This window comes from Vigna unguiculata, chromosome 7 (genome assembly GCF_037176805.1).
Source record: "Vigna unguiculata cultivar grain cowpea cultivar isolate G323 ecotype 2 chromosome 7, ASM3717680v1, whole genome shotgun sequence".
Taxonomy (NCBI): domain Eukaryota; kingdom Viridiplantae; phylum Streptophyta; class Magnoliopsida; order Fabales; family Fabaceae; genus Vigna; species Vigna unguiculata.
The window spans coordinates 37204995-37231279 of NC_140798.1; the positions used below are offsets into that span (position 1 = coordinate 37204995).

Sequence of the window (26285 nt, forward strand, 5' to 3'; positions counted from 1 at the left end):
CTATAATTGTCATTTCAAATATTTTTTACCAAAAGTGCAGTAGATATGATCAAACTAAAACATAAATTAAAGGATATAATTAAGCACTGTGTGGAAATTATTGTGAACTTTTACAAATATTTTTAATTTTTACGGATAAAATAATTAAGACACTATACTAGATAAAGTAATTAGAAGAATATATAAATGGAACGGAAATATGACATATAAATAAAAAAAAATTAAGTTCTAAGACATAAAATATAATGATTTTTTGATTTTTTTTATCTACTTTTAACATATTATTTCAATTATTCTTAAATTATTATATCATATTAAAAAAAATCAAAATAAAAAATTAAAGAATAATTAAAGTAATAAATTAAAAATAAATAAAAAATGGATTAAATTATCGTACATGTAAAATATACCTGTTAATGTAAGACTTAGAAATAATTGGAAAGTGCTGAGTGAGTGTTCAATCATTCGCGGAAGAAATAGGGGCAATTTTTTCTATAAAAGTAATGTAAAATTATTGGTGTATTTTTGTTACTTTTTATTATCATCAGGGCACTGTTGATGATAGTAATCTTTATTTCTCTTCGTAAATTCAGTTTAGTGTACATTTTTTTCTTTTTCACAACTTCTATAGTTCACTGTTCTTCCCAATTCATAAGTTATTTATTTTTTATAAATAAATTTATTAATTCTTATCGTGATATTTTAAGAAATAATTTTATTTTAATTGTATAATATAAATAGATTTCGCTTTTAATATTATATAAACAAATTTCACTTTTAATAATGAATAATTATATATATATATATATATATATATATATATATATATATATATATATGTACACTTAAAAAAACTATTCACTCTATTGTAGTTAATATAAAGTGTTTTCATATAAAATTTATATTTAGACATAAGGTAGAACGTAATTAATAGTATCACTTTTATTATTCTTAAAACAAGGTGATCCAAAGTAAACAAAATTAATTGAATGTGAAATAGTAGTATCCAGTATACCTCCAAGTGGTAGAAAAAGAACTAACATAATTCCTTGACTTAATTCAACCAAAACAAATTAATTAAATTTCTTTGTAACAAAGAGAAATCCAACTTAATTTCGTAGTAATATAGAACAATAAATGATATATCCTGAACTTGAGAGGCTCAATCCAATTAAAGTCATTATGAAAATATATTTATTGTATTTAGAAATTTATTATTTATTTATTTTTATTTTAATATTTAATTTATATTCATAATTTTTTGTCTAGCTTTATATATAACAACTATATAATTTATTTAAGAAATTTCTTTAATATCTTAAAAAATGATTTTTTTTTCTAATTAGTTCAATTTAATCCGGTTGAGTTAGATTTTAAAAAATATTACAAAAACACGTCTTAATTTAATCCGACTTTTTTTTTTATTGATTTGAAATATAAATAAATATTAATATTGAGTAATGCAATACTACACGAGTTAGTTTGGAGTAAGGAAATGATAGTTAACGTATTATTTATCTGATACAAAATAAACCAACGTATAAGTCCCGGCATTGCATGCCATAAACCAGTAGAAAAGAGGATATTGTGTATTAATTAATGAGATTATGTGCTTCTAAGCTTTAATTTAATTATTTTTGTGTAGATTAATTATCCAACTCTTTACATGCGGTCCTACCAAATGATCTTGAGTTGTCTTGCACCATTGAAATTGAAGTAGTTTTGACCATCACTACTGAATCTGACAGAAGGGTTTCCACTAATTAAAGAGTGTTTGCTCATACACAATCATTTTCAACTCCATTGCATTCATTAGTCGAGTACCTATAGTTGCTTCTTCGTTGCATCAGGCTACCCAATAAATTAATACATTACATTTTTTGTTCACTTTATATATGTAAAACCACAGGTCAAACACATTTTTTTCCTTTTCTTTTTATTCCATCTTCTTTTATTTTCTTGTTACAACAATTTTCTTTTTTTCAAGTTATTTTTCTCCATCTCTCGCTAGTAAAATTTTTCATATTTCATTAAACTTTATTGTAAATTTGTTATAATAGGGTAAGAAAAGATTTTTTTTTTTATAGAAATTTTAACTGATACATAATTCTTTTATGAGTAATTATTTTCTATAAAAATTATAAAATTTATTAATATTTCTTGCAAAATCCTTTACGTTTTACGTAAAATATTTTGTAAATTCTTACGAACCATTATTATTAACAAAATTTATAATTATTTTTTAAGAAAAAAAATTGCAAAAGAAATTAATAAAAAATATGTCTATTTTTAGAAATGTCCTTCGATTTATATCTCTAAATATCTCCCTCTAATTTTCATTTTATTCAAAATAAAATCTTATATTATATTAGGTGACACATGCCAATAATTAATTCTGCAGTTATTAGAGTTTTTATATGTATTTAAACTCTCTGTAATTATTATTATTTGAAATCAAAGTAATTTTTAAATAAGAGAATTTATTCTTAATGAGTTGTTGAGTGCTAGAGTTATGTTTAGAGTTGAACAGAAAGTTAGAGTAGATAACTAAGTGTACACATATGTATGATTTTCGAAATTTGATCATCATTCTGTATATAACTTTGGAATGGATAATTATGATTGGATTGAGAAATGTTTAGGAGATTGGAATAGAATGTCACTTTTATTGAAATCTTAAGACTTGGTAGGATGATTAAATTTAGTCTTATTCATTTGGATATGCTTTGAATCAAGGATTTAATCTAATTGAATGATATATTGAGCTTTGAATAATTATTTTGAGTTAAAATACTTAAAATGTGAAATTTGTGCGGTGATAATTGGGATTTTTAGAATTGTCAAGAGGGTTTAAATTAATAGAATATAATTTTGATGGGTTTTGAAACGTTGAGTTGCATAAAGTTTTTTATGGTATATTTTTTTTTATCAAGAAAAATATTTTTGGTTAAACAAAAATGCGACAAGGAGTTTCCTTGTTTTCTTGCTTAAGAAAAATAAATTTATTTTATGAAAATAAAGTTCTTTTATGGTATAATTTTGTTCAGATAAGATATTCTCATTCAAGTGAAAATGAGGTAGAGTTTGAGTTTTTCTCACTTTAGTCGCTTTAATGAGAACATGAAAAAAAACAAAAAAACTCATTTCTGAATTGATTAATCCTGCTCAAAAGAGTTGTGTTGACATTTTTAAATCTTAATTTATAGTTTAGTTCAATCATTTAAAGTATGCCGTGATGATATTAATGAAATGGGGTTATATTGATTTTAAAAATATTGGAATATTTTTGAATGATACATACATGATATGAATTGAGTTGATGTCACAAATCTAGTGAGTGAATCTTTCTTTGAATGTATGTATTAATTATAAATATTTATCTTTAATAGATATTATAGTTTTAGTGACTGTCTAAATGGTTAAATTAAAATCTTAGCTTTGAGAAGATGAAGAGACATATATTGTTTAACATAAATATTTGATGCTTTAAACTTTCTTTAATCCATTAAGTTGATGATTGTAAATCCTAGGAGGTTAGAATGATTAAAGTATTAATATTTATTTAACACGATTTTTTTTTATAATTGAATTATATTTATTAATGATTGAGATTTTAAATTATTTTATATACACGCAAATGACTCAATAATGTTTTTTTATATGTGAGTTAATTATATAATATTTTTTTATTAATACATTTTTAAAAATGTTACAAATATGCTAAATACCTTAGTAAATAAAATTGCTCAGTTCAACCTAACATACTCCACTAATTTGACATACATTCATAGTATATATATATATATATATATTAGTTTTATTAGGTGTTACAACTTTAGATAAGTAATGTTTTTAGAGTTGTTTGACTTCTTAACGATTCTTCTCATTTGTTTGTGTAATTGAAGATTTGAGTTGAGATCATAAGAGTGATTTTGGTGACAAGTTCTTCAAATTGGATTGATCAATTTTTTTGTTTGCGTAAGTTAAGTTAATATTCTCTGTGAGTCTCTGTTAATCTTCTAACGGTAGGTTTTAATCATTATTGTGTTGTTCTTAGGTATAAATAGAAAATCATGTGCGGTTGAGTTATTTTGTCAGGTAAGGGAAACTAGTTTGTATTGTCTGTGTGATTGAGTTTGATAGAGATTAATATTGGCAGGTTTGTGATTGATTGAGTTTGGTATTATCATTAATTGTATGAGTGATTTTGGTATGTAAGTTGTTTAATGAATCTCTTATCGTTGGTTGGTTGATTGTGAAGGAATTTGGGAAAATGTAGAATTTGAGTCATTGATCATGTTCTTGTATGAACCGAGTTGCCTTAAGACTTCTATTCTCCTCCTCTGTTCCTCGGATTTCACCTCTGTGTTATTTTCGGGAAGTCTCCTGGGGGCGGTGTATCTGCAAGCACTCTGACACTCAAGTTAGTGACACTTCGATATAGTGCGTATATCAAAGCTGAGTTAATATTAGTTTGTCTTACCTTTGGATGTTGAACCTTATTTTATATTAATTGGCTTTGGTCCTACTTCATTACCTTTGAGGGTCGTTTTCATTCTTTCATAAATACTAATAAACCAAATGAATACTCTATTGTAATTGTCCAAGATTTGAGTGCACAATTATATTTCCATATCCCGCCTGAAATTCAATGTTCCTTCCTGTATATCCCAGCATTGGGTCAAGATGTGCCTGCCCATTACTAGAGATGGCAAATAAACTCGTCCCCGTGGGTATTGCCCGAACCCGTCTCCGTTTTGACGGGGAATCTCCGCATTGACTGGGTATGGGTATGGGTATGGGTATGGGGAATCCCCGACTTTTTCAATTGGGTATGGGGATGGGTATGGGGATGTACATATCCTCGTCATATTACCTGTCCCCGTTTAAATTATTAAAATATTCCTAATTAATTAAATAACCACATATATATATATATATATTATTTTTATTTATTCTAATTATTTGGTTTGTCATGAAACTCATTTGCATTTCAATTATATTTTTCATCTTATCATAATCTTTATGTAATTATGTTCAAAATATGTATGTTAATTAAAAAAATTTATGTCTCACATTTGAATATTTCTATTATTTTTTAATATTTTTATTTAATGTATATTTTTCTTTCACATGAAAATGTTTAATACTCTCAATTTAAGTATTTAATAGCACAAACATTTCGTTTACTAGGTAATATAAAAAAAAATCATTTACTTATTATTCTTATTATTAGTTTTTGTTTCATTTGAATAACTTTTTTATTTCACTAAAACATTTTTTGTTATTTCTCAACTACTAAGTATATATGTTGATATTTGAAAAATTTTCTTAGATCTCTAAGATATTTTTCAACTTATCATACTCTTAATTATAACATTTGTTTTCTTTTGTGCGATTTCTTTCAATAGTCTCTCAAATTGTTTGTAAACATTTGTTAATTTTTTAATATTTTTATTTCTTGTTTATTTTCATTATGTATAATACTATTTCGATATATTTTATTTAATTATTTTTTATTTTTTAACTCATTATCAATTATACTGTAATTTTTTCACTATAATTATATAAATAACTTTTATTTACTACAATATAAAAATTTAATGTAATTGTCATTAATATTTTTTTATCACCATCCAACATAATTGAAGTTCAAAAGATACAAGATCTATGTTAAAATTTTATTATTATGATTATTATTTGTTCTTTGTATCATTTTGATTAAGTAATGTATTATGACTTTTATTAGTGTATAAAAAAGAGATTCATTAGAATTTAAAATACTAAAGTAAACAAACATTTAAAATATATTTTAATTTGAATATTTGTTTCCTTTTATATTTTTTTTAAAAGTATTTTTAAATTTCATCAACTAGGTTTCATTAATATTTGCAAATTTAATATGTGTTGGTTCTCATGAAATTTTATTTGGTATTATAATCTAAAATGTAAATAATTATAATTTATTTTAAAATTTTATTATGATTATTATTTGTTCTTTGTATCATTTTGATCAAATGATGTATTATAACTTTTATTAGTATATAAAAAAGATATTCATTAGAATTTAAAAGATTGAAGTAAATAAACATTTAAAATATATTTTAATTTGAATATTTGTTTTTCGCTTATACTTTTAAAAAAATATTTTTAAATATTATCAACTAGGTTTCATTAATGTTTGTAAATTTAATAAATGTGTTGGTTCTCATGAAACTTTATTTGGTATTATAATCTAAAATGTAAACAATTATAATTTATTTTAAACTTTTATTATGATTATTATTTGTTCTTTGTATCATTTTGATCAAATGATGTATTATAACTTTTATTAGTGTATAAAATAGATATTTATTATTAGAATTTAAAAGATTGAAGAAACAAACATTTAAAATATATTTTAATTTGAATATTTGTTTTTCTTTTATATTTTTAAAAAAATATTTTTAAATTTTATCAATTATGTTTCATTAATATTTGCAAATTTAATAATTGTTTTAGTTCTCATGAAATTTTATTTGGTATTATTATATAAAATGTAAACAATTATAATTTATTTTAAAGTATTTGATATGAAAGAAACAATCATCATTCTAATATTGAATATTTGATAATATTATGTTTTCTTTATCATAAAAATTTTATTATTTTATAAAAATTAATTAAAATTAATATTGAAGTAGTAAGAAAATGGATATGGGTATGGGTACGAGATTATACTCGTTACCCGGTGGGGATGGGATGAGTCAAAAGTTTAATACCCGTTGGGTTTGGGTATGGGGATGAGGATAAATTTTTTTTTACGGGGATGAGTATGAGATAGCGAAACTCGTGTCTGCCCCGTCCCGTTGTCATCCCTACCCATTACTGAGCCGAGATGTACTCAAACTTTGTGATTCAAGATGTATTCGACCTTCGTGGTCCGAGATGTACTTGACCTCCATGGATCAAGATTATGTTCCCAACCTTGCAATACACTAATCACTCCTTCCACCATCAATTTAGGTCTCTGTATATCAAAACGGGCCAATTGTACCTTGGATCAATTATATCCTAGGCTGACTATACTCTGAATTGTCTGTACCCCGTTTTTCTCTTACACTAATAACATTATTTTCTCATGTATCACTGAGCCCACTGTACCCGGACATTTTGACTTAAAGATATAAATGCCATGTTGCTGCATGCATGACATGCATGATTTTGATTCTTTCTAATTTCCAAACTACTTTAGACACTACAATTATACATTGGGTATTCTTCTTTGCATTGCAGATTTTTCTATTCTTTTCAAGTTAAAAAATTCACAATCTCTTCCCCCATTCGGTTTGAAAAAAAAAAAATCCACTTATCAAGATATGCAGAAATATTTTTTACTTCATCAAGTTAGTTCTTTTGTATTTCTTTCTGTTCTTTTAGCTTCTTGGTAGTTATTATTCTAAGTTATGAATTCCTGTGTTTAATGCTCTCCTGATTTTTAATTCATTTTCCATGTAAGCTTTAAAATTTATTATATAACATCATTTTTCTGTTTAATTTTATTTTGTAATTGGACTTTAAGTATATAATATGTTCTCGCCTTCGGGGCTTTCTTTTTCCTTTTCTCAACAATCTCATTGTTGTTTTTCTAAATTATTTTCTAAAATTATTTTATCTAATCTTATTTCCTCATAATCTAATCACACTTAATTAAAGAATTAGGGATTATTTCTAGTTGATCATATTTTGTGTATTTTTAAACTGTATTGTGTATTTTTATACATACCCTTATATTATGTCTTTTTGAGAATATTACATATAAATATTTTTTATAACTTTTAAATAATAAATTATCCATTTCTCCATCGAAAAACTAATAAAATAAGTCTCTTACTTTGTGAGAACCCATTTTTCTTTCCCTTAATCTTTTTTCTCTCTGCCACCCACACCACAGAACAACACTACACTTCACCTTACACCCTTCCCCCTCTCTACTTTCCTCTGCCTTCTCTCTACCATAAAAATATGAATCATTCTCTCTGTTGCAGAGTCCAGAACTGAGACTAGTTCAGGACCTCTCCCCTCAGCTACAATTCCTTTTCCTCCATCTCATTAGGTTGTACAATTGAAGTGCTCTTGGTTGGAAGGGTTCTAGCAAGTTAGAAATCTCTAGAGGTAAGGGAAGCTAACCCTTTTTCTCAAATTGTATAGAAAATCCGTTGATGAGTCTGAATTGTATGTTTAATTGATGAATTGATGTTTGCATTGCATGAATTGGTGAGTAATTGAATTGTGTTTGAGGAAAACTGAGCTACTGCATGTGGGAGCAGGTTCGTGACCTGGTATTTTCGCCTAGGCGAGTGACTCTCGCCTGAGCGAAAACACCAAGAGACACACCATTGTTCCTGCGCGAAGTCTCGCCTAGGCGAGCTGGGGTCGCTTGAGCGAGAGACTATCTCGTCTAAGCGAACCAGTCTAGCCTGAGCGAGAGTTCGCCCAGGTTTCTTATTTTGCCACTGTTAGGGTCTCGCCTAGGCGAGACTGGTTCGCCTGAGCGAGATGGCCACTCGCCTGGGCTAGATTTTCTAGCTTGAGCGAGAGCCACTGCAGTAGGGGTGTTCTAGTTTCTGTTTTCATTAGTGAGAATGCATGTTTTAATGTAGCCTTGTGCAATTTAGACCTTGTATGGTTGGAATGTTCTTATTGATGTATTGTATGACGAAATTGGATGAATATAAATTATGAGAAGTTGTGGTTGAAATGGAATTTCAAGGAAAATTCAAGTGGAATTGTAGTGTGTAAGGACGTGAAGAATCCATATTGGTCGGTATCCTGAAACTCCAATAATCATTCACGCTCAGATAGAGTAGAATGGATTATGTTGTGAGGAGTAGCAGGAGGTTCTAGTCATTGGACTTGATCCAGTCCTAGATGCGAAGGGGACTTACCCTGGGAACGGTCGGGTGAATACTCCATGTGTCCAGACTTTGCAGAGTCTGGGAACCGTTACAGGTGCAAGCCACCAAGAGCTCCAATGTTGCTTACACAATCCGGATATTGAGTTTAGAACTTATAATTGAATTACATGCTATGAATGATATTTCTAATTGTGATGTGTATCGGTGTTTCTCATTTCAGTTAGCTTACCCTTCTTCTTTGTGTTTGCTTGCTCTTGTATATTATCCTTTTGCAATTATCACCTATGATTGGTGTGAGCAGAGCAGAAACCAGATGAAGATACCCCCTCTTGAGCAGGAGTTGACGCTTTACGGAGAGTCTCCGCTGTAGTTTTTAGGCTGCTGCTGTAAAGTTTTGGAGTTGTGCAGTTTAATATCTTTTACACCAACTCCTACCTTGTGTATGGCTTTTTAGATGACTGTACTAAATTTATATTCATACATATAAATTATGTGTCGATCATATCCTACTACCTGCTTTACTTGATCATAATATAATGTTTTATTTAATAGCATGAAAAATTATTAAATGGGCTTTCTCTAATAGTATTAAATATCCACACTTAAAAAATTCTTTTTAATATCCAGATAACATTATTTTAAACTTTTTAGAATAAGTATCTTTTTAGAAGGAAAAAAAAAAACTATTATCCTTAAACCAGGAGTGCGATATCATCAAGTGTATGTATTTAGAAAGTTTTGAAAACAAATTTACCAATCAACTTTTTGATTAATTTGTTTATCTCCACAACAATTTCTAATTAGAATTACTTAACCTTTTTAAATTCTATTTACAAAAACAATATTTCAAAATTGATTAAATTTAGGTGCCGTGTCGAAACATGGCATCGATCAGAGAAAGAGAATATGTAAACTTCTGCCGAACTGATGAATACTCGGGACTGGGTATGTTCGACAATGATAAGAGTATTCAGAAACGACAAGGAACCGACAAAACAATTACATGCATCACTTCTAAACTTAGCAGTTGGCACAATATGCACTTCAATGTTCTGCATGTTTGCCACGTAACTTGGTGGAACTTGCTGGCTCTTTCTACTGTCTCCACCAAGTTATATATAATGCAACCAGCTCCTCCGGAGGAGGCCAAAACAAAAGTTGAGAACGAAGATATATATAAACAAGAATCAGTGAGAAAGAGAAGAAGCATATAATATATAATGGATATAGCGATGGAGAGGGAGTCATTGATGACTGAAGCTCAAAACGCACCGGTTACTGCACAGAGAAGGGTCAGAAATGATTTGGAAAATTCTCTGCCAAAGCCATGTAAGTATCAGTCCAAAACTGAAGGAACGTTGTAGGATCATACTAGTTTCTGCAGATTCTAATAAGATGAGTTTTCTGCATTAATATTGTTCCTATATCAGAATGCATGAATACTTTTTCATATAACATTATTACTATTGCTTTTCGCTAAATCCTGTTCATGATTTCTCTCTCTTTACGTTGCAATTTGCAAAGGCACCTCATCTATATGTATAAGTAAGTATATTGCATCTTTTAAGTTCTGACTTTCAAGTAAATCTCTTCCATGTCCTAATAAGTCAGAGATTATTTCATTTTGAAGAACAAGGACATAGAAAGCATAGATAACCTTTACCAATTTTCTTTTAAATGGATTTAATTTAAATTTCCTCTTATATATGTAACCAAGCTGTTCTTTTTTTATTTTTTTCATGGGACGTGTTCAGACATGCCCAGAGCATTGAAAGCTCCTGATACAAGCCACCCTCAAGGAACACCAGGCCACAAGCATCATAACTTGTCTGTTCTTCAGCAGCATTGTGCTTTTTTTGATCAAGATGGCAATGGTATCATTTACCCGTGGGAGACTTACAAGGGTAAGAAAGAGTTTTGATTTCCAACAGGGTTCACATTATCATCATCGATCGTATCTAAACTTCTTTTATCTTTGTTTCTCAGGGCTGCGTTCTCTTGGCTTTAATATTTTTGCATCTGCTATCATGGCTATTGTTATCAATGCTGGATTGAGTTACCCCACTCAGCCTGTGAGTTTTTCTTCTTTCCTTAAGTAGTTAGAACCAAAAGGGGACGAAATGAACAACACAAAATGGTGTATATATATAAACAAAATAAAGCCATGAGAAGTTTTTAGGCTCACCTTTGAATTGTACTTGCACAGAGTTGGTTCCCTTCTCTCCTTTTCCCCATCTACATACAAAACATACACAAAGCAAAACATGGAAGTGACTCTGGAGTTTATGACACAGAAGGACGGTGAGTGATGAAATGTAGTTTGGATTATGACTGCGAAATAACCTCTTATTGGACATTGATTTGTGCTTAATGAAATGAACCACAGTTATGTGCCAGCGAGTATCGAGAACATGTTCAGTAAGTATGCTCGTACAGTTCCGGACAAACTCACACTTGGGGAGATGTGGGATCTGACAGAAGGAAACCGAAATGCGTTTGACCCATTTGGGTGGTGAGTATTATTAATTCTGATGATTCTGATGACATTGATCTCAAGTTTAGTTTTATGGCATAATTTGACATAGAAATGTGACAGGTTTGCTGCTAAATTTGAATGGGGGGCTCTGTACATTCTGGCTAGGGATGAGGAAGGTTTCCTGTCTAAAGAAGCTGTTAGAAGATGCTTCGATGGGAGCTTGTTTGAATACTGTGCTAAAATGCATGCAGGTTCTGCTGATGCTAAGATGGGTTGAATTGGATTACGCAAGTTACTGGGTTGGTACTGTGATCAATGTTACACCAAAAAATAACACTTACAATAAATAAAGAGTTAAGTTAATGTCTGGCTTCTGTTGTGTATTAGCGTTTGGTTTATGTACATAAAAACAATGCTTGGCTTTGGTTTCTACAAGGTTGTCATCGAGAATGTGAAACAGATTCACAAATCAATATTTGTGGAAGAGAAATAGATGAAGGTGAATGAGAATATAGGAGAGTGAAATCGTTACTTACATTGTTATTCTTAGTTGAACTGAAACAAATTTGAATGGAATTATTAGAGTATTAGACTTCTTTAAATTTTATAATTGAATCTTTCCTAAATGGAATTATGTATTTACATAAAGAATAGAGTTACTGAAACTAAATTGAATTGAATTCATAAAATCTAAAGCAATGATTTTTAAAATTTTATATGTATATTTTTCGGAGAAGTATTTTAACGGTTAATTAGTTATGTCCTCGGGAAATTGTGGTTATAAAATTTAGAATACTTTTTTGTTAGGATTGGTAAGAATAGGCTCGTCTATGACTTTTTAATTAGCTTCCATATGATTTAATGATTTCTTATAATTCATCTATATATTTTGACGGTGAATTAATCCGTAAAATGATCAAATTTCGTAATAAATACTTCAAAAATTATTCAAAATACTTTAGTAATATGCTAAAAAATAAATTAAAAAACTTATTAAAAATATACTACAAGTTTTAAATCAATGAAATCGTGAAAATAAACCATGACCATAGATTTTTAGGTTAATTAAGAACATAATGAATTGACAAAAATACAAGTTATATTATATATTATATTATTTACAATTTACAACTATTACTAAAGAATAATAGTATTGATTTTAGTAACGTTTTACATTTTATTATCGATTTTTTTATTACTATAAACTTATTTTATTATTTTATTTTTTGAATTTAATAATTATTTTTTGAATTTTAATTATTTATAATAAATTATAAAATTATTTATTTTTACATTTACTTTTTAATATAATAATATTTTTATTTTAATAATGATGACAAAAATTAATATGCTTAGTCCAATATAGCAAATAAACTCGTCTCCGTGAATATTGTCCGAACCCGTCCCCGTTTTGATGGAGAATCCTCGTATTGACTGGGTATGGGTATGGGAAATCTCCAACTTTTTCAATTGGGTATGGGGATGGGTATGGAGATGTACATATCCCCACCATAATACATGTCCCCGCCATATCTCCATTCTTGTTTAAATTATTAAAATATTCACAATTAATTAAGTAATCATATATATATATATATATATATATATATATTCTATTTTTTATTTCTTTTAATTATTTGGTTTGTCATGAAACTCATTCGTACCTCCAATATATATTTTATCTTATCATAACCTTTATATAATTATGTTAAAATGATGTATGTTAATTAAAAAAAAATTATGTCTCACATTTGAATATTTATATTATTTTTTAATATTTTTATTTTATATATATTTTTCTTTCACATGAGAATGTTCATACTCTCAATTTAAGGTAATATAACAAAAATTATTTACTTATTATTATTATTATTATTATTATTAATTTTTGTTTAATTTGAAGAACTTTTTTGTTTCATTAAAATAATTTTCGTTATTTTTCAACCATTGAGTATATATGTTGATATTTGAAAAGTTTTCTTAGTTCTCTAAGATATTTTTCATCTTATCATACCTTAATTATACATTTGATTTCCTTTGTACGATTTCTTTTGATAGTCTCTCAAATTATTTCTAAAATACACATTTGTTAGTTTTTTAATATTTTTATTTGTTGTTTATTTTCATCATGTAGAAAAATATTTAGATATATTCTATCTAATTATTTTTTACTTTATAACTTATTATTAATCATACTGTAATTTTTTCATTTTAAATGATGTTTGAAGTGGTTAAAATTTATATATATATATATATATATATATATATATATATAATGATATTTAGGAATAATATATGATAATTCACTATAAGAAAAACATGAAATAGTGACTGATTTAGTCATTATTCCATATCAGTCACTATTTTTCGTCATTAGTGGTAGTAGTTGATTTATTGTCTGAATCAGTGATTAAATTAGTGATTGATTCAATGATCGAAACGGTACTTGATTTAGTGACAAATTTAGTTACTAATTTATTTGTAATTTAATGACAAATTTTTTGGTCATTAATGATATTTCTATTTAATTTTAACCACTTCAAACATAATTTAATTATTAGTTCTCTAATGTATTTTTCATCTCATCATAACTTAATTATACATTTGTTTTCCTTTGTACAATTTCTTTCAATAGTCTCTTAAATTATTTCTAAAACACACATTTGTTAGTTTTTTAATATTTTTATTTGTTGTTTATTTTCATCATGTAGAAAAATATTTTGATATATTGTATCTAATTATTTTTTACTTTATAACTCATTATTAATCATACTGTAATTTTTACATTTTAAATTATGTTTGAAGTGGTTAAAATTATATATATATATATATATATATATATATATATATATATATATATATATAATGATATTTAGGAATAGTATATGATAATTCACTATAAGAAAAACATGAAATAGTGACTGATTTAGTCATTAACCCATATGAGTCACTATTTTTCGTCATTAGTGGTAGTAGTTGATTTATTGTCTAAATAAGTGATTAAATTAGTGACCAATTCAATGATCGAATCGGTACTTGATTTGGTGACCAATTTAATTACTAATTTATTTGTAATTTAATGACAAATTTTTTGGTCACTGATGATATTTCTATTTAATTTTAACTACTTCAAACATAATTTAATAATTAGTTCTCTAAGGTATTTTTCATCTTATCATACCTTAATTATACATTTGATTTCCTTTCTACAATTTCTTTCAATAGTTTCTTAAATTATTTCTAAAACACACATTTGTCAGTTTTTTAATATTTTTATTTATTGTTTATTTTCATAATGTAGAATAATATTTTGATATATTATATCTAATTATTTGTTATTTTATAACTCATTATTAATCATACTGTAATTTTTTCACTTTAATTGTATAAATAAATTTTATCTACTACAATATAAAAATTTAATGTAATTGCTATGAATATTTATTTGTTACTATCCAACATATATTGAAGTTCAAAAGATACAAAATCTATGTCAAAATTTTATTATTATGTTTATTATTTGTTCTTTGTGTCATTTTGATCTAGTGATGTATTATAACTTTTATTAGTGTATAAAAAAGAGATTCATTAGAATTTAAAAAATAGAAGTAAACAAACATTTAAAATATATTTTAATTTGAATATTTGTTTTCCTTTTATATTTTTTTGAAATATTTTTTAATTTTATCCACTAAGTTTCATCAATGTTGTAGTTTTCAAATTTAATAAATGTCTTGGTTCTCATGAAATTTTATTTGGTATTATAAGCTAAAATGTAGACAATTATAATTTATTTCAAAATATTTGATATGGAAGAAACAATCATCCTCCTAAAATTGAATATTTGATAATATTATGTTTTCTTTATCGTAATTTTTTTTCTTTTATAAAAATTAATATTGAAGTAGTTAGAATACGGGTACGGGTATGGGTACGAGATTATACCCGTTATCCGGTGGAGATGGGGATGAGACAAAAGTTTGATACCCGTTGGGTTTGGGTATGGGGATGGGATGAATTTTTTTTGCGAGGATGGGTATGAGATAGCGAAACCCGTCCCCGCCCCGCCCCGTTGCCATCCCTAGTCCAATATGAATTTTCCACTATTTTTTTTTTAAATTGAAAGTAAACGAATATTCTTTTTCTAATCTTGGAGGAAAAACCCCAAGAAACCTAAATACCGATGGCTCATTGTTGTGAAAAGTAGTGGAGTGAGGGTTTTACGCCGTAGAAGCACCGCCTCGCTGTCTCCGCCGCTCTTCTCCGCCGCCGGTAAATGCAATACTCTCTTCACTCTTTGATTTCCTCACTTAGACAAAGCCACACACTTTCGAATTCGCATCGTCTTTATTCGGTTCGTTGCATAACATGAACTCCATTTCTCATTCTTTTCCGATTGCATTTCAACACATTACCGTATTCTCTCTGTTTCGCTTCGCGAGCGCGTGTCTAGGGTTTGGTTACTGTGTACGATTAACAATAACTACTAACGATTGAAACTCTGTAACGTGTGGTGGTTGCGAGTGTGCAGTATGTGAGCTAGAAGAAGAGGAGGAGAATTTGTTCGTTCTTTGTGTGTGAGAAATGGTTGAAATCTGGTGGTCGCTTTTGGGGGCGGCGATCCCTGTGGTGGTTGCAGGGCAAGCGTTTCGGGTGAAGAAACGGCACGCAGAAGAGCAGAGGCTGAAGAGTGCTCGAGGGAGGGAAAGGAGTTCTGATGAAATTTTCGTGTGTGAGAGGGTCTGTACATCCAAGAGGATGCTCAAGAAGGTTGGCTCCTTCTCCAAAGACCCAATTCCCGATACCTGCGTCACGGTTTGTGGTGTTTCCGATCTTGATGCATGCGCTGATGCCTGTGCCCGCACTGTTTGTGTCAACCAACATCAAGTGCCAAATTGGAATGACATTTGTCTTAGGAGATGCCAGAGTGAATGCCTCAAACTCTCTTCCCAGTCCTCCTAGCAGGTGCTTGCTTGCATTTACTCGGTGAAATGTGTGCGTGAGTGTGTGTATACTGAATACTGAGTTTTGGTTCTGTCGTTTAATGCTTTATCTATCCCATTATTTAACTCTGGAGTTCAGAATTATTGCAAAAAGAAAAAAAAAATGTTCAAATGCAAATGGGGTTTATTCCATTAGGTGCTGGTTGCTGATTCCTTTTTTGTTTACCGACTTGAGACTTGGATGGACACAAACCTAAATGTGATGTGATCTTTCACGTTTTCATTGTTTCCAAATTTGAATGTGGTGTCAAGTCTTTAGATAAGTTCCCACCTTCAATGTCATAAGAGTAATCAAACTTGGGCGGCTTCTTTCTACTCTATCTGTGGCCTGCATCTATTTCTTCACACCATCTCTTCTCTTCGCTTAGACTCCGTTGGCAGAAAAAAAGAATAGTCCCGCCACCGCCTATACCTGTCTTCCATTCAACGGGCTCTTGATGCTCGAGGTGGCTTGATGCTTCTTTATGTTTCTAAATATGTTGACATTGAAACAATATCCAACTTTATTCCTTGCTATTAATTTCTGGGTATTCCTCGTGTAATGTCATGATCAAACTATATGTAGAAACGAGCAGTTTTGGAGTGACGAGAACCCGTTTGATGAAATGACCAAGAGAAGTCTTGCTATCTAGAATGCAAAAGCAATGATAACAAGATTGATATAAGTGAAGAGTCTTTGTTCATATTATCTAGAATGAAATTAGTTGAGTTTCATTTACTTAAATAGCACGGTCGAAGGATTTGTGTGCTTTATTTGCAGGACAAGATGTTTACACCTATGTTATGAAATGTGGGTCGTACTTTTTTATCGTGATATCCCTGAAATTAAGCCATTTGTTCTTCAATTCACAGTTACTATACAAATATGTGGTAGGTCCAAAAATGTGACTTCTGACAGATTTGTTTTCATTTCATTGAATTTCTATTTCATTCATATAATTATATTAGGAATATTGATGATGTAGTTTTAGATACCAAAGGACAAGTGTAGATTTTTGTCAAAAATCCCACCTCTGATTTTAAGGTAAGAAGTAGAACAGGGGTTTCATGCGGTATAGGAGGAGAAATGATTTTTCTAAGCATAAATTTGAGATAAACTCTTGGTTCTCCCTATCATGACGAAAAATGTAAACTAAAAAATTTGGTTTTCGTTGGAAGAATCATTGCGCTTCATCGGAGGTTGCCATTAGTTACTCACAACATTACCACAGTCATTATAGAACATAAATCCTTGTACCTGGAGGCATGGTGGCTTCTCTTTAATATGACATTATTTTTAATGAGGTTTCAGTTTCTTGTTGAATGTATCCAACACAACATGTCACGTTTGGGTTATGTCCACCCAAGTCTTTTTCGTGGAAAGTTTGAACTAAACTTTCCTCTGTTTAATATTTTTTTAACCAAATTTATATAGAATGTTGTGAACCTCTTCGGTGTTTATAAGCGACTACTTTAGTTTGTCCCTTTAACCTCTTGGACATTCAGAAGCATTTCACTTATTAATGATTTAGTTAAAGGTGAAAGCTGAGAATAATGAAGAGATGATCTCTCATGTTTCTTTTGCAAGAACATACATATATATCCAGAGTGGGTTTTGGAAGACAAATCACTATTTAGAATGGAAAATTTTATTATGGTTGGGGCAAAAGAATTATCACTTGTATTTGTATAGTTTAGTCATAGTATATTCTAATTAAAATTGATGGATATGAATTTTCAATTCTCTAATTATTGTGTTAAACTGACGAATGCAATCACTTCATTCACATGCAATATTATTTTGTGATTAGAGTGGTATTTAGGAATACTTAGTAGAGTGAACTCGAGGACTTGAGTCTGCTGTCATCAGTTTTAGGTCGACGTCTACGAAGTTCTTTCTGTAGAGTTTTCTTGTCTTGACGTATCATATCTAAAATTCTAATTCCTCCCTTGCATTCCCTATGTTTGATTTAAATTATGAAAGCAGATTTAACATTCTTATATAACTTTTAAAACTAATTTCAATAAGCTTTATGCCATAGTTTAAGCTTATGCAGAAAAAAGATGGTTCTAGAGTTCTTCTCCTATGTTTTTACTGTGTGCAGCCACAATCCCATTATCGAATCAGCGGGTCATAAGGTACCGATAAATTGTTACTGATCAAGTGTTCAGTTAAATTAGTTGTACAACAGCAAGATAGAAGACACTGATATCTACTATTTGAAGTTCGAAAAACTATTCCACTGGTGTTAGTGATAGAGTTGTGTTTACTTGGAAAAACTGATAAAAGTGCTGGAACCACATCATATTTTAGAAAAATTACTTGTAGAGGTATTTAGTCATTAAAAAAGTTGATTTTTTTTTTTTTTTTGTATTTGTAAAGAGAGATTGAAAGCTAAAATAATAAATGTAATATGTGTATAAAAATTTGTTGAGTGTCAAAATAATAGTACCCAACATTTTTACATTTACTACTGAAATCTCCCTGGTAGTGACGATATCCTTTACAGCCTTACAAGTGTAGCCAGGGAGAACCCTCTCTATTTCAATAGTAAACCAAGTACCAAGCTAATGTGATATTTCTCTGTCCTTTCAGGACAAGAAAGGAGACACAGAATGAAGATAAGTGATTTTAGTTTAATATGATGCTTCTGGACGCAGGATTTTTATCTTTCATAATTTGGTCTCTCTCATCACAACATAAATTGTCAACAAATTATTAACTTGAAAGGACACTTTTTATTTTGGTGATAACATGGTAGAATAGAGTGAAAAGGAAAAACGCCAAATGAAATTATTGGATTGCACTCATGCAGTAATTGTTCTGTTTCAACAAATAATGACATTTACACCCCAGAGATGACACTTACCATATTCTTTTAAAATAAAATAAAAAATTAGGTGCTATTAAATCATCTCTGCAACTTTGAGAAGTTGAAAATAAATGACAACGATGGACGTTACACACCTTATTTTGCAGAAGTTCGCAGAATCAGAAACATTGCATCTTTTGGGTTTTCATGAATGAGGACAATTTCATATATATTTGGGTTTTCAAATAAATAAGTCAAATTTATTCCGTAACTCTTAATTCATCAAGTTATAAATTCTATCACAACATACATCTTTTTTCTTACACATCTAATGGTCATAAGAAACACACATTTCTTGACAAAAACATGAGCATAAGTAGATGTGGAAAATAAATGGATCCACATATTCCTTTTATATTCTGCAGTAGATAAAATAAAACTGAGAGCGGTCAAATGGGTCTGGGGACTGTGGATGCATATATTTTTATACAAACTTTCATATAAAAAAAACCTTAACTTATAATAGTAACGTCAATTACGATGGGATATGCCATAATATGCCTCTTGAAGCTACAAACTTCCACATGTGACGACAAAAATAGCATACTTCTATTATCCTATCAGATGGCTTTATCTGTTTGAATCATGTTTGTTTAAGAGAACTTCGAATTCAGGGATACAACATGGATTTTAATTTATATTTTTTATATATTTCACTATTTAATATTATTTTTTAACATCTTATGTGTGTAATTTCCCTTGAATGAAAGAGTCTTGTCCAATTTAATAACACGCACAACGTAAAATTGTTTAATTTTAGTTGTTTACTATTGGTTATTATGACCTTTATTGGATATGCTTTAATACGAAGATTAGAGTCATCAAAGTGGGTCAGAATTCGTGGGCCAACCCGGTCTATCACGGGTTTGGATCGGGTTGGATTGAAATTTTTTTACAAATTTCAGTACAGGTTAATTTTTGATTCGGTCCACCAAGAACCCGGTTCACCGGGATGAACCCGTGGTGGACCGGATTGGCCCACCAACCCGCATGGTGACACATTTTGGATTTTGCAATGTTGGGTTGTTTTTTTTAACCAAACACATTGGTAGATTGGCAAATAGAAACCTAACTTCAACTAATAAAAGTATAATTATTGGAAAAAGTATAATTAGTTTGCTGAAAAAAGTATCAGTAAGTCACAAGAATGCTTTAATCTTAGATAGTAATTTGTATTTTTATCTATTTATTTTGGTTTATATTGGAGTTTAACATCATTTTGGATTATATTGAGATTGTATTCTAAGTTTATTTAAATTTTAATCCGAAATATAATTTCTAACTTAAGAAAAAAGAATTATATTTTTTTAATTAAATGGACTAGTGAACCAACCCGTTTAACCCATCAACCCGTGGTGGACCAAGCCGGGTTCAAATTTTTTTGGCTCGTTAATAAGTGAGCTGTGTTGGATTGGCCCATTAAGTGACCAACCCGTAGTGGGTCAGGTTGGGCCAGGCCGGACCGGACGGTCCATTTTCACAGTTCTAAGATGGAAGTGTATAAAAACCACATTTAAAATTAATCATCAATGATAAAATAATATTTTAGACATAAAATTTATCTTTTTTTAACTAAATACGTTACATCATATTACCTTTATTTACACATACATACAAAATCAAACTTTAATTAATATAATTCAGAATATGTAGTGTGATAATGACCCGGAATATCTTCGAATGCTTAAATCTGGCATCAAAATACGTAAGGTCAGAGTTTTAAATCTTGGATTATATTTGACCAAGGCCAAACAATTTAATTATTTTTTTAATTAAAAAAATCATTAATTTAATTATGAGTGATCTTTGACGAAGTTGTTCTATTAATTGTTAAATGCCAGAAGAGTAGCCCAAAAGTAAAAATAAAAATGTTTATAAACACTGATATTTGTGAGCATGGTGGAAACATGGCACAAACAAACAAAACATCCACAGCCACAACAAAATAAGATCTGCCTTTTCAAGCTAACCTTTGGGTGCAACTTGGTTTAAGTGTTCACTGTCATCCAAATAAATCAATTCCTCATATGCAGTACTCGTCAAGGCACTGTTGTTTAGACTTTCTAATTTATGCCAAAATTATTATTTTTATAAACTTTTATTACTTCACTAATTAATCTCTCGTCACCACTCAACTTTTTAGTCTCTTTCTTTCAGATGACATTTTTATTGTGCATGATCATCTTTTCCAATGGCCTTCTGTCACCACCTAACAAGAACTGTAAGAAGTATTCATGTTCATGTTCTAATGAACATTCAATTAAAGGAAGGTGTATTCTCAGCATGGTAACTCAAAATTCAAGTGTTAATTCAAAAGCAAAAACAAATCATTCACATACAAGAAGATGTTCAGATATAACATTCATGGAACATATGTGTTGTTTATATGAGTAAAAATTGGATATTTCCTTCTCATTAACAACTATAACAAGCTCAATCTCAATGCTATAATTTACCAATATTCTGCAACAACCCTTTTACAATCAATCCTCTTCAACAAAAAGAATGAGGAGAAAGATGGTTACAAACTATGAATTGTGAGAAAAGAAGACAAACAGAACTAATCTCCTAAATAAGATAACATCTGATTGTATTAAAATTACAACCCTACACATATAATGAAAACCTGATTGATGTATATATTAAATCCTCTAAATCTTCTCTTCACCTCTTATAATACAGTAAGAGAATAATGATCACTGCTAAATTACCACGTATCTAACTTTAGTTATGACAGCTCCTGTGCAAGATTTGGTTGAAGTGTAGGACTTTGAGCATGAATTATTGCCACAGCAATGGAGAAAGACTGTAGTGCAGACAGAGGTGGATGAAAATGAATATAATACAAACCATCATGAACATTTACCATCCTCAAGGTGGGGCCGAAATCGTTTGAACCCTGAAATTTGAAGGGTATGATCATCTCATTGCACAAACAATTTTAATTGTTCAATAAGAACAGAAAGTAAATACACAATCACAGATGCATGGATTCTAAAATTTGAGACTTTGTGCAGAAATGAGCACAATCAAGAAAAAACACTGTTTAGCAAAAACCAATATTTACAGCTCCCTGTAGACTCATTTTAGGGGATGTACAACACTAAAGAGACATAAGTCTAACACACACACAAAGGATTGACAACACTCTTAACTCAAAATCTTAAGATGATGAGTTTATAGACCTGCGTCCTTATATGATATTTAACTTTCTCATTTTTACTCAATATGAAAATTAAACTCACACTTGGATTCTCACACTCATTGCCCCTCCCCAGTCCTGTATAAGATCACTAACATTGTTTGAACAGAAAAGAGAAAACAAATGATTCTTAAATTCTGGGATATCAGCATAATTGAGATGTCAGAAATGTCATGATACACAGTGATGCCTAACATGAGCTTTGGAATAAAAAAGAACAGAAAACAGACCTGAGTAACCAAATCAACTGACTTGCACTCGTATTGTGTATCTATTTTAGACAAAACCTCGGCTTTGTTGGATCTTCTCTCAAGTACTGTGAGAGGGCACCCTTCATCCCAACCACCACAGTCACAGTGGCCACCAGATCTCCATCTCTCTATCAGACTGGATGGCCCACCATTTCTGGTTCTTGGCCCACCATGAAAGCCTGCTGGAATCAAAATGCTCATGCTAGTTGAACACTCTCCATTATTTTTATCACAACTTTCAGAAGCCACTGTCACTTGATCTCCACCAGATTTGTTAAGAAACTTTAAACCCCAACCCCCTCTTACTTTCTCTGCTCGTTTACAAGGAACATGGCTTTTCACAACAATGGCAGCCATCTCACAATTCGCGGTGTCGGTCTCCGATAAATTGGCCCCACCAAGAGCATTAGGCTCCCACGGACAACTCTCAGTCATGGAACTTGACCCACCAAACTTTGAGACTGTTCTGCGTTTTGATGATGGACTAGTTCTAAAAACTTGTGACATCTTCTTCGACAGCCCCTTGTTCTTCCTGTGACCATGCTCTGAGGTGGACATTTCTCTGTCGTTAACTTCAACCTTAAGGAACAACGTAAACTCTGTCTCCCTTATTCTACAATTGTTCGGGCAAAGGGTGAAACTTGTTGATACATGCATCTTCCCAACATATGGCAAATCACTGTCGGGAATCTGGTGACCCTTTTGGCCACCCTTGTTCAAATGAAACTCGTACACATTGTCCAAAGCCTTGTTATCTGCCGAGTTTACCTTCATCGATCTTGCTACATAGACCTCCTTCTGATCATCTGCAGAAAAAACAAAATGAGGAATCCCGTGCTTCCATGTACATTGGATCATTCCCTGAGATAGAGTAGAAGAAGCTGAAGATAACCGATCAGAACAAGTAGAGGTTGTGCTGGAAGTGGAAACAAGCCTTTTATGAACAGAAATGGAACCATACTTATGACTTGGTTTTTCCTTTTCTAATTTATACAACGAAGTGATGGGTAAATCAGTAGGAGAGTCCATGAAATCATAGCATACCAATCCTTCAGGATCAGAGAAGTTCATCCTGTTCAAATTGTCGCTTCTATGTGCAGCACCAAATTGCTGAAGAAGTGTGCTATTCAATATATTTATCATACTCTTGGTTCCCATTATTGTACCTAAAGTCCACCGATCCCCAGTATCAGCACCTATAACCACTCTCCCAGTTTCACTAGCCATAGGACATTCAAAGACAAAATGCCCTGAACCACCAAAAAATTTAGCTGTGTTCAAGCTTTCTGATAAAGTCTCCATGTTTGTGGCTCTTAATGCAGTGTTGTGTATAAATTCAAGGCAGCGTCGGACATATTTCTCGTCCACACTCACCACATGCTTTGGGATCCTACTGTCCAATCCATGGACTCGTCGAAAGAACAAATCTTTGAAGAAAAATTTGCTAATTTGTGATTGGATTGCATTTGCAGCTATTGCCCGTTGAGAGTTTGATCTTTTAATCAACTTCTTTAACTGTGTTTTTGAAGAGTCTTCCTCTGACATTTCCCTATCATTCAATATACCAAGCAATGAACATTTTCTTCTGTGACCCTCTTTCTGAATCCATAGGCCTGTGTTTTCCATCTTCTCTACCTCTACTATGCAGGGTTAATAGTTCGACCCTTCTGTCATCATCACATTCCTTCAACTATAAACTAAGTATTATTTTATTCTATAATACAATCAATGACCTGAAAGAATACAGAAAACCAGAAATATTGAATCTGTTTTGCTTGAAGAGTCAACCATTGAGTGAGCACAAGAAAAACCGAAAGTTATGTGTATATGACAAGCAACTTCTGAAAATTAGTCAAACATGAAAGATAAACGGAGATACAGTACGGAAAAACCAGAAATCCATTCACGTACAGATTGCAACATGTTCAGAACAATTACATAACTTATCCCACAAATAGTTGTTATAGGAAACAAATACACTTGCACCATCTAATATTCCATAGTAAAACAAAAAAGGAGCCTTTAAAATCTGTGAAGTTGAAGAAAACAGGAAGCTTCAAACTTTCCTTATCTAACAATCTTCAAACCCAAAACACATAGTCAATCAACGTCTAATAACAGAAACCAACTAAACCCATAGCAGCAGAAGCCCGAAAAGTGCTCCAGTAAGAAATAAATAGAATCAAATAGAGGGAAAAAAAAATACAAAAGCATAATAATATAATAATGAAAACATTAACTTTTTCATTACCAGATAAAGCTGGATCCGAGAAGGGCCAAGAACACCTCAACGAAATGAACACAAACCCAGTAGCAGTAAGGCAGAAGAGGACTCTTTCAATCCTCAAAAGCTGAGCTTTTCAACCCCAAAACCAGAACCAGAGAAAGAGGAGAGCCAATAGACCCGAATAGACAGAGAAAACAAAGCAAAGCAAGGAGAAGAAGAAAGCCAAGTCAGCACATGGGGGGAGGAAAATCAGAAACCAACCACCACCGCATGTAATGATTCCAAAGATTGAGTTTTTACAATCTTTCAACAAAAGGGTGCCGTTGTATTTTCATTTGACACCATTGTAGAGAGAGAGAAAGAGAAAAAAACCAACCACACCAAAAACCAAGCAAAAAACAAAGGTGATGAATGAAGAGTGGTGGAACACGGGGTTTGGTTTCATAGGACACGTTCGATGGTTGAAAATGTGTACATTGAGGGGAGAAGGAGTCTGCGATTCTTCACTTGACAAATGGACAGAAAAATAAACTAAGTCTGCGATTGGTGTAGGCCCCACTGGGTTGTTTGTGCATCTTGTTGGGCAAGAGTGTGGCCAAAGAATTCCAACATAGACAGAGAAACTAAGGGAAGAAGCATAGCAGTTTTAGCATAGACTTAAGAGAGTGATGAGCTGGTACGCATGATAGCTATGTGACTCCACTAAAGCCAAAGGTGCTGCTACCGTGCCACTTGCACATATTCAGATATTACCATTTTCCCTTTCACTTTTTCTTTTCTCCATTTCTCATTCTGAAACCCTTTCAGTTTTATATATTTTCCATGCATGTGATGGAGAGAGAAATTGGGGGGTCTCTAACGTGGCACTTGGTCAAGTACATATATACCTATTGACCCCAGCAATTGACCATTGAAGCCTTCAACACTGCCACTGTTACTCACATGACACCACAGTTCCACACATTCTCATTCTTCTTCCCTTTTTGCGGTTACTTTCTTTATTGCTCTGCTACCATTTATTTATTCTACCCTTCTTCGTTTCACTGTTCATCCCATTGTTTATTTATTACTGGTTTATTCATTGGGCGGCGTTGCAACTGAACTTATTTATTTGTGTTGGTTTGAGGCAATCATGAATCACTTCCATAAAATTACCTTTTCTAGTCGCCGAAATTATAGAATCCCTAATTTCACTTTTTCTTATCTTCTTCTGTCGTCTAACCAAAGCTCAAACCCTTTTCTTTCTCTTACCTAACTAAAATATACACAATTTTATCAAACACTTTCTCTTCTCCTCCTCCTCCTCTCTTTCTTTGTTCATATTTTTCTTAAACCACGCAGATTAGTCGATCAACAAATCATAAAAGTGAAACAAAG

At 30.8% G+C, this 26285-nt stretch overlaps 3 protein-coding genes across 5 annotated transcripts; 2 read left to right on the forward strand and 1 right to left on the reverse strand.

The window, feature by feature from the left end:
- Positions 1 to 10030: 10030 nt before the first annotated feature.
- LOC114190729 (peroxygenase-like) lies at positions 10031 to 11908 on the forward strand. 2 transcript variants are annotated; one of them, XM_028079719.2, is made up of 7 exons: positions 10037 to 10226; positions 10422 to 10442; positions 10652 to 10801; positions 10884 to 10969; positions 11104 to 11198; positions 11284 to 11409; positions 11494 to 11908. In XM_028079719.2, exons 1-7 carry the CDS (start codon positions 10118 to 10120, stop codon positions 11648 to 11650), a joined length of 744 nt encoding a protein of 247 aa, XP_027935520.1. In that variant the 5' UTR covers positions 10037 to 10117; the 3' UTR covers positions 11651 to 11908. The 2 variants fall into 2 exon arrangements, with proteins under 2 accessions (XP_027935521.1, XP_027935520.1); XM_028079720.2 differs by lacking the exon at positions 10422 to 10442 and having other exon boundaries at positions 10031 to 10226.
- A 3577-nt stretch (positions 11909 to 15485) lies between these two features.
- On the forward strand, positions 15486 to 16610 carry LOC114189952 (thionin-like protein). Of its 2 annotated transcripts, none has more exons than XM_028078681.2 (2): positions 15486 to 15645; positions 15905 to 16610. In XM_028078681.2, the coding sequence occupies exon 2, from the start codon at positions 15958 to 15960 to the stop codon at positions 16333 to 16335; it is 378 nt and encodes a 125-aa protein (XP_027934482.1). In that variant the 5' UTR covers positions 15486 to 15645; positions 15905 to 15957; the 3' UTR covers positions 16336 to 16610. The 2 variants fall into 2 exon arrangements, with proteins under 2 accessions (XP_027934482.1, XP_027934483.1); XM_028078682.2 differs by having other exon boundaries at positions 15551 to 15727.
- A 5048-nt stretch (positions 16611 to 21658) lies between these two features.
- Positions 21659 to 25544, reverse strand: LOC114190900 (uncharacterized). Its single transcript, XM_028079968.2, has 3 exons — positions 24933 to 25544; positions 22661 to 24414; positions 21659 to 22127 (listed from the first exon to the last, which is right to left on the reverse strand). Exons 2-3 carry the CDS (start codon positions 24305 to 24307, stop codon positions 21957 to 21959), a joined length of 1818 nt encoding a protein of 605 aa, XP_027935769.2. The 5' UTR covers positions 24308 to 24414; positions 24933 to 25544; the 3' UTR covers positions 21659 to 21956.
- Positions 25545 to 26285: the final 741 nt, after the last annotated feature.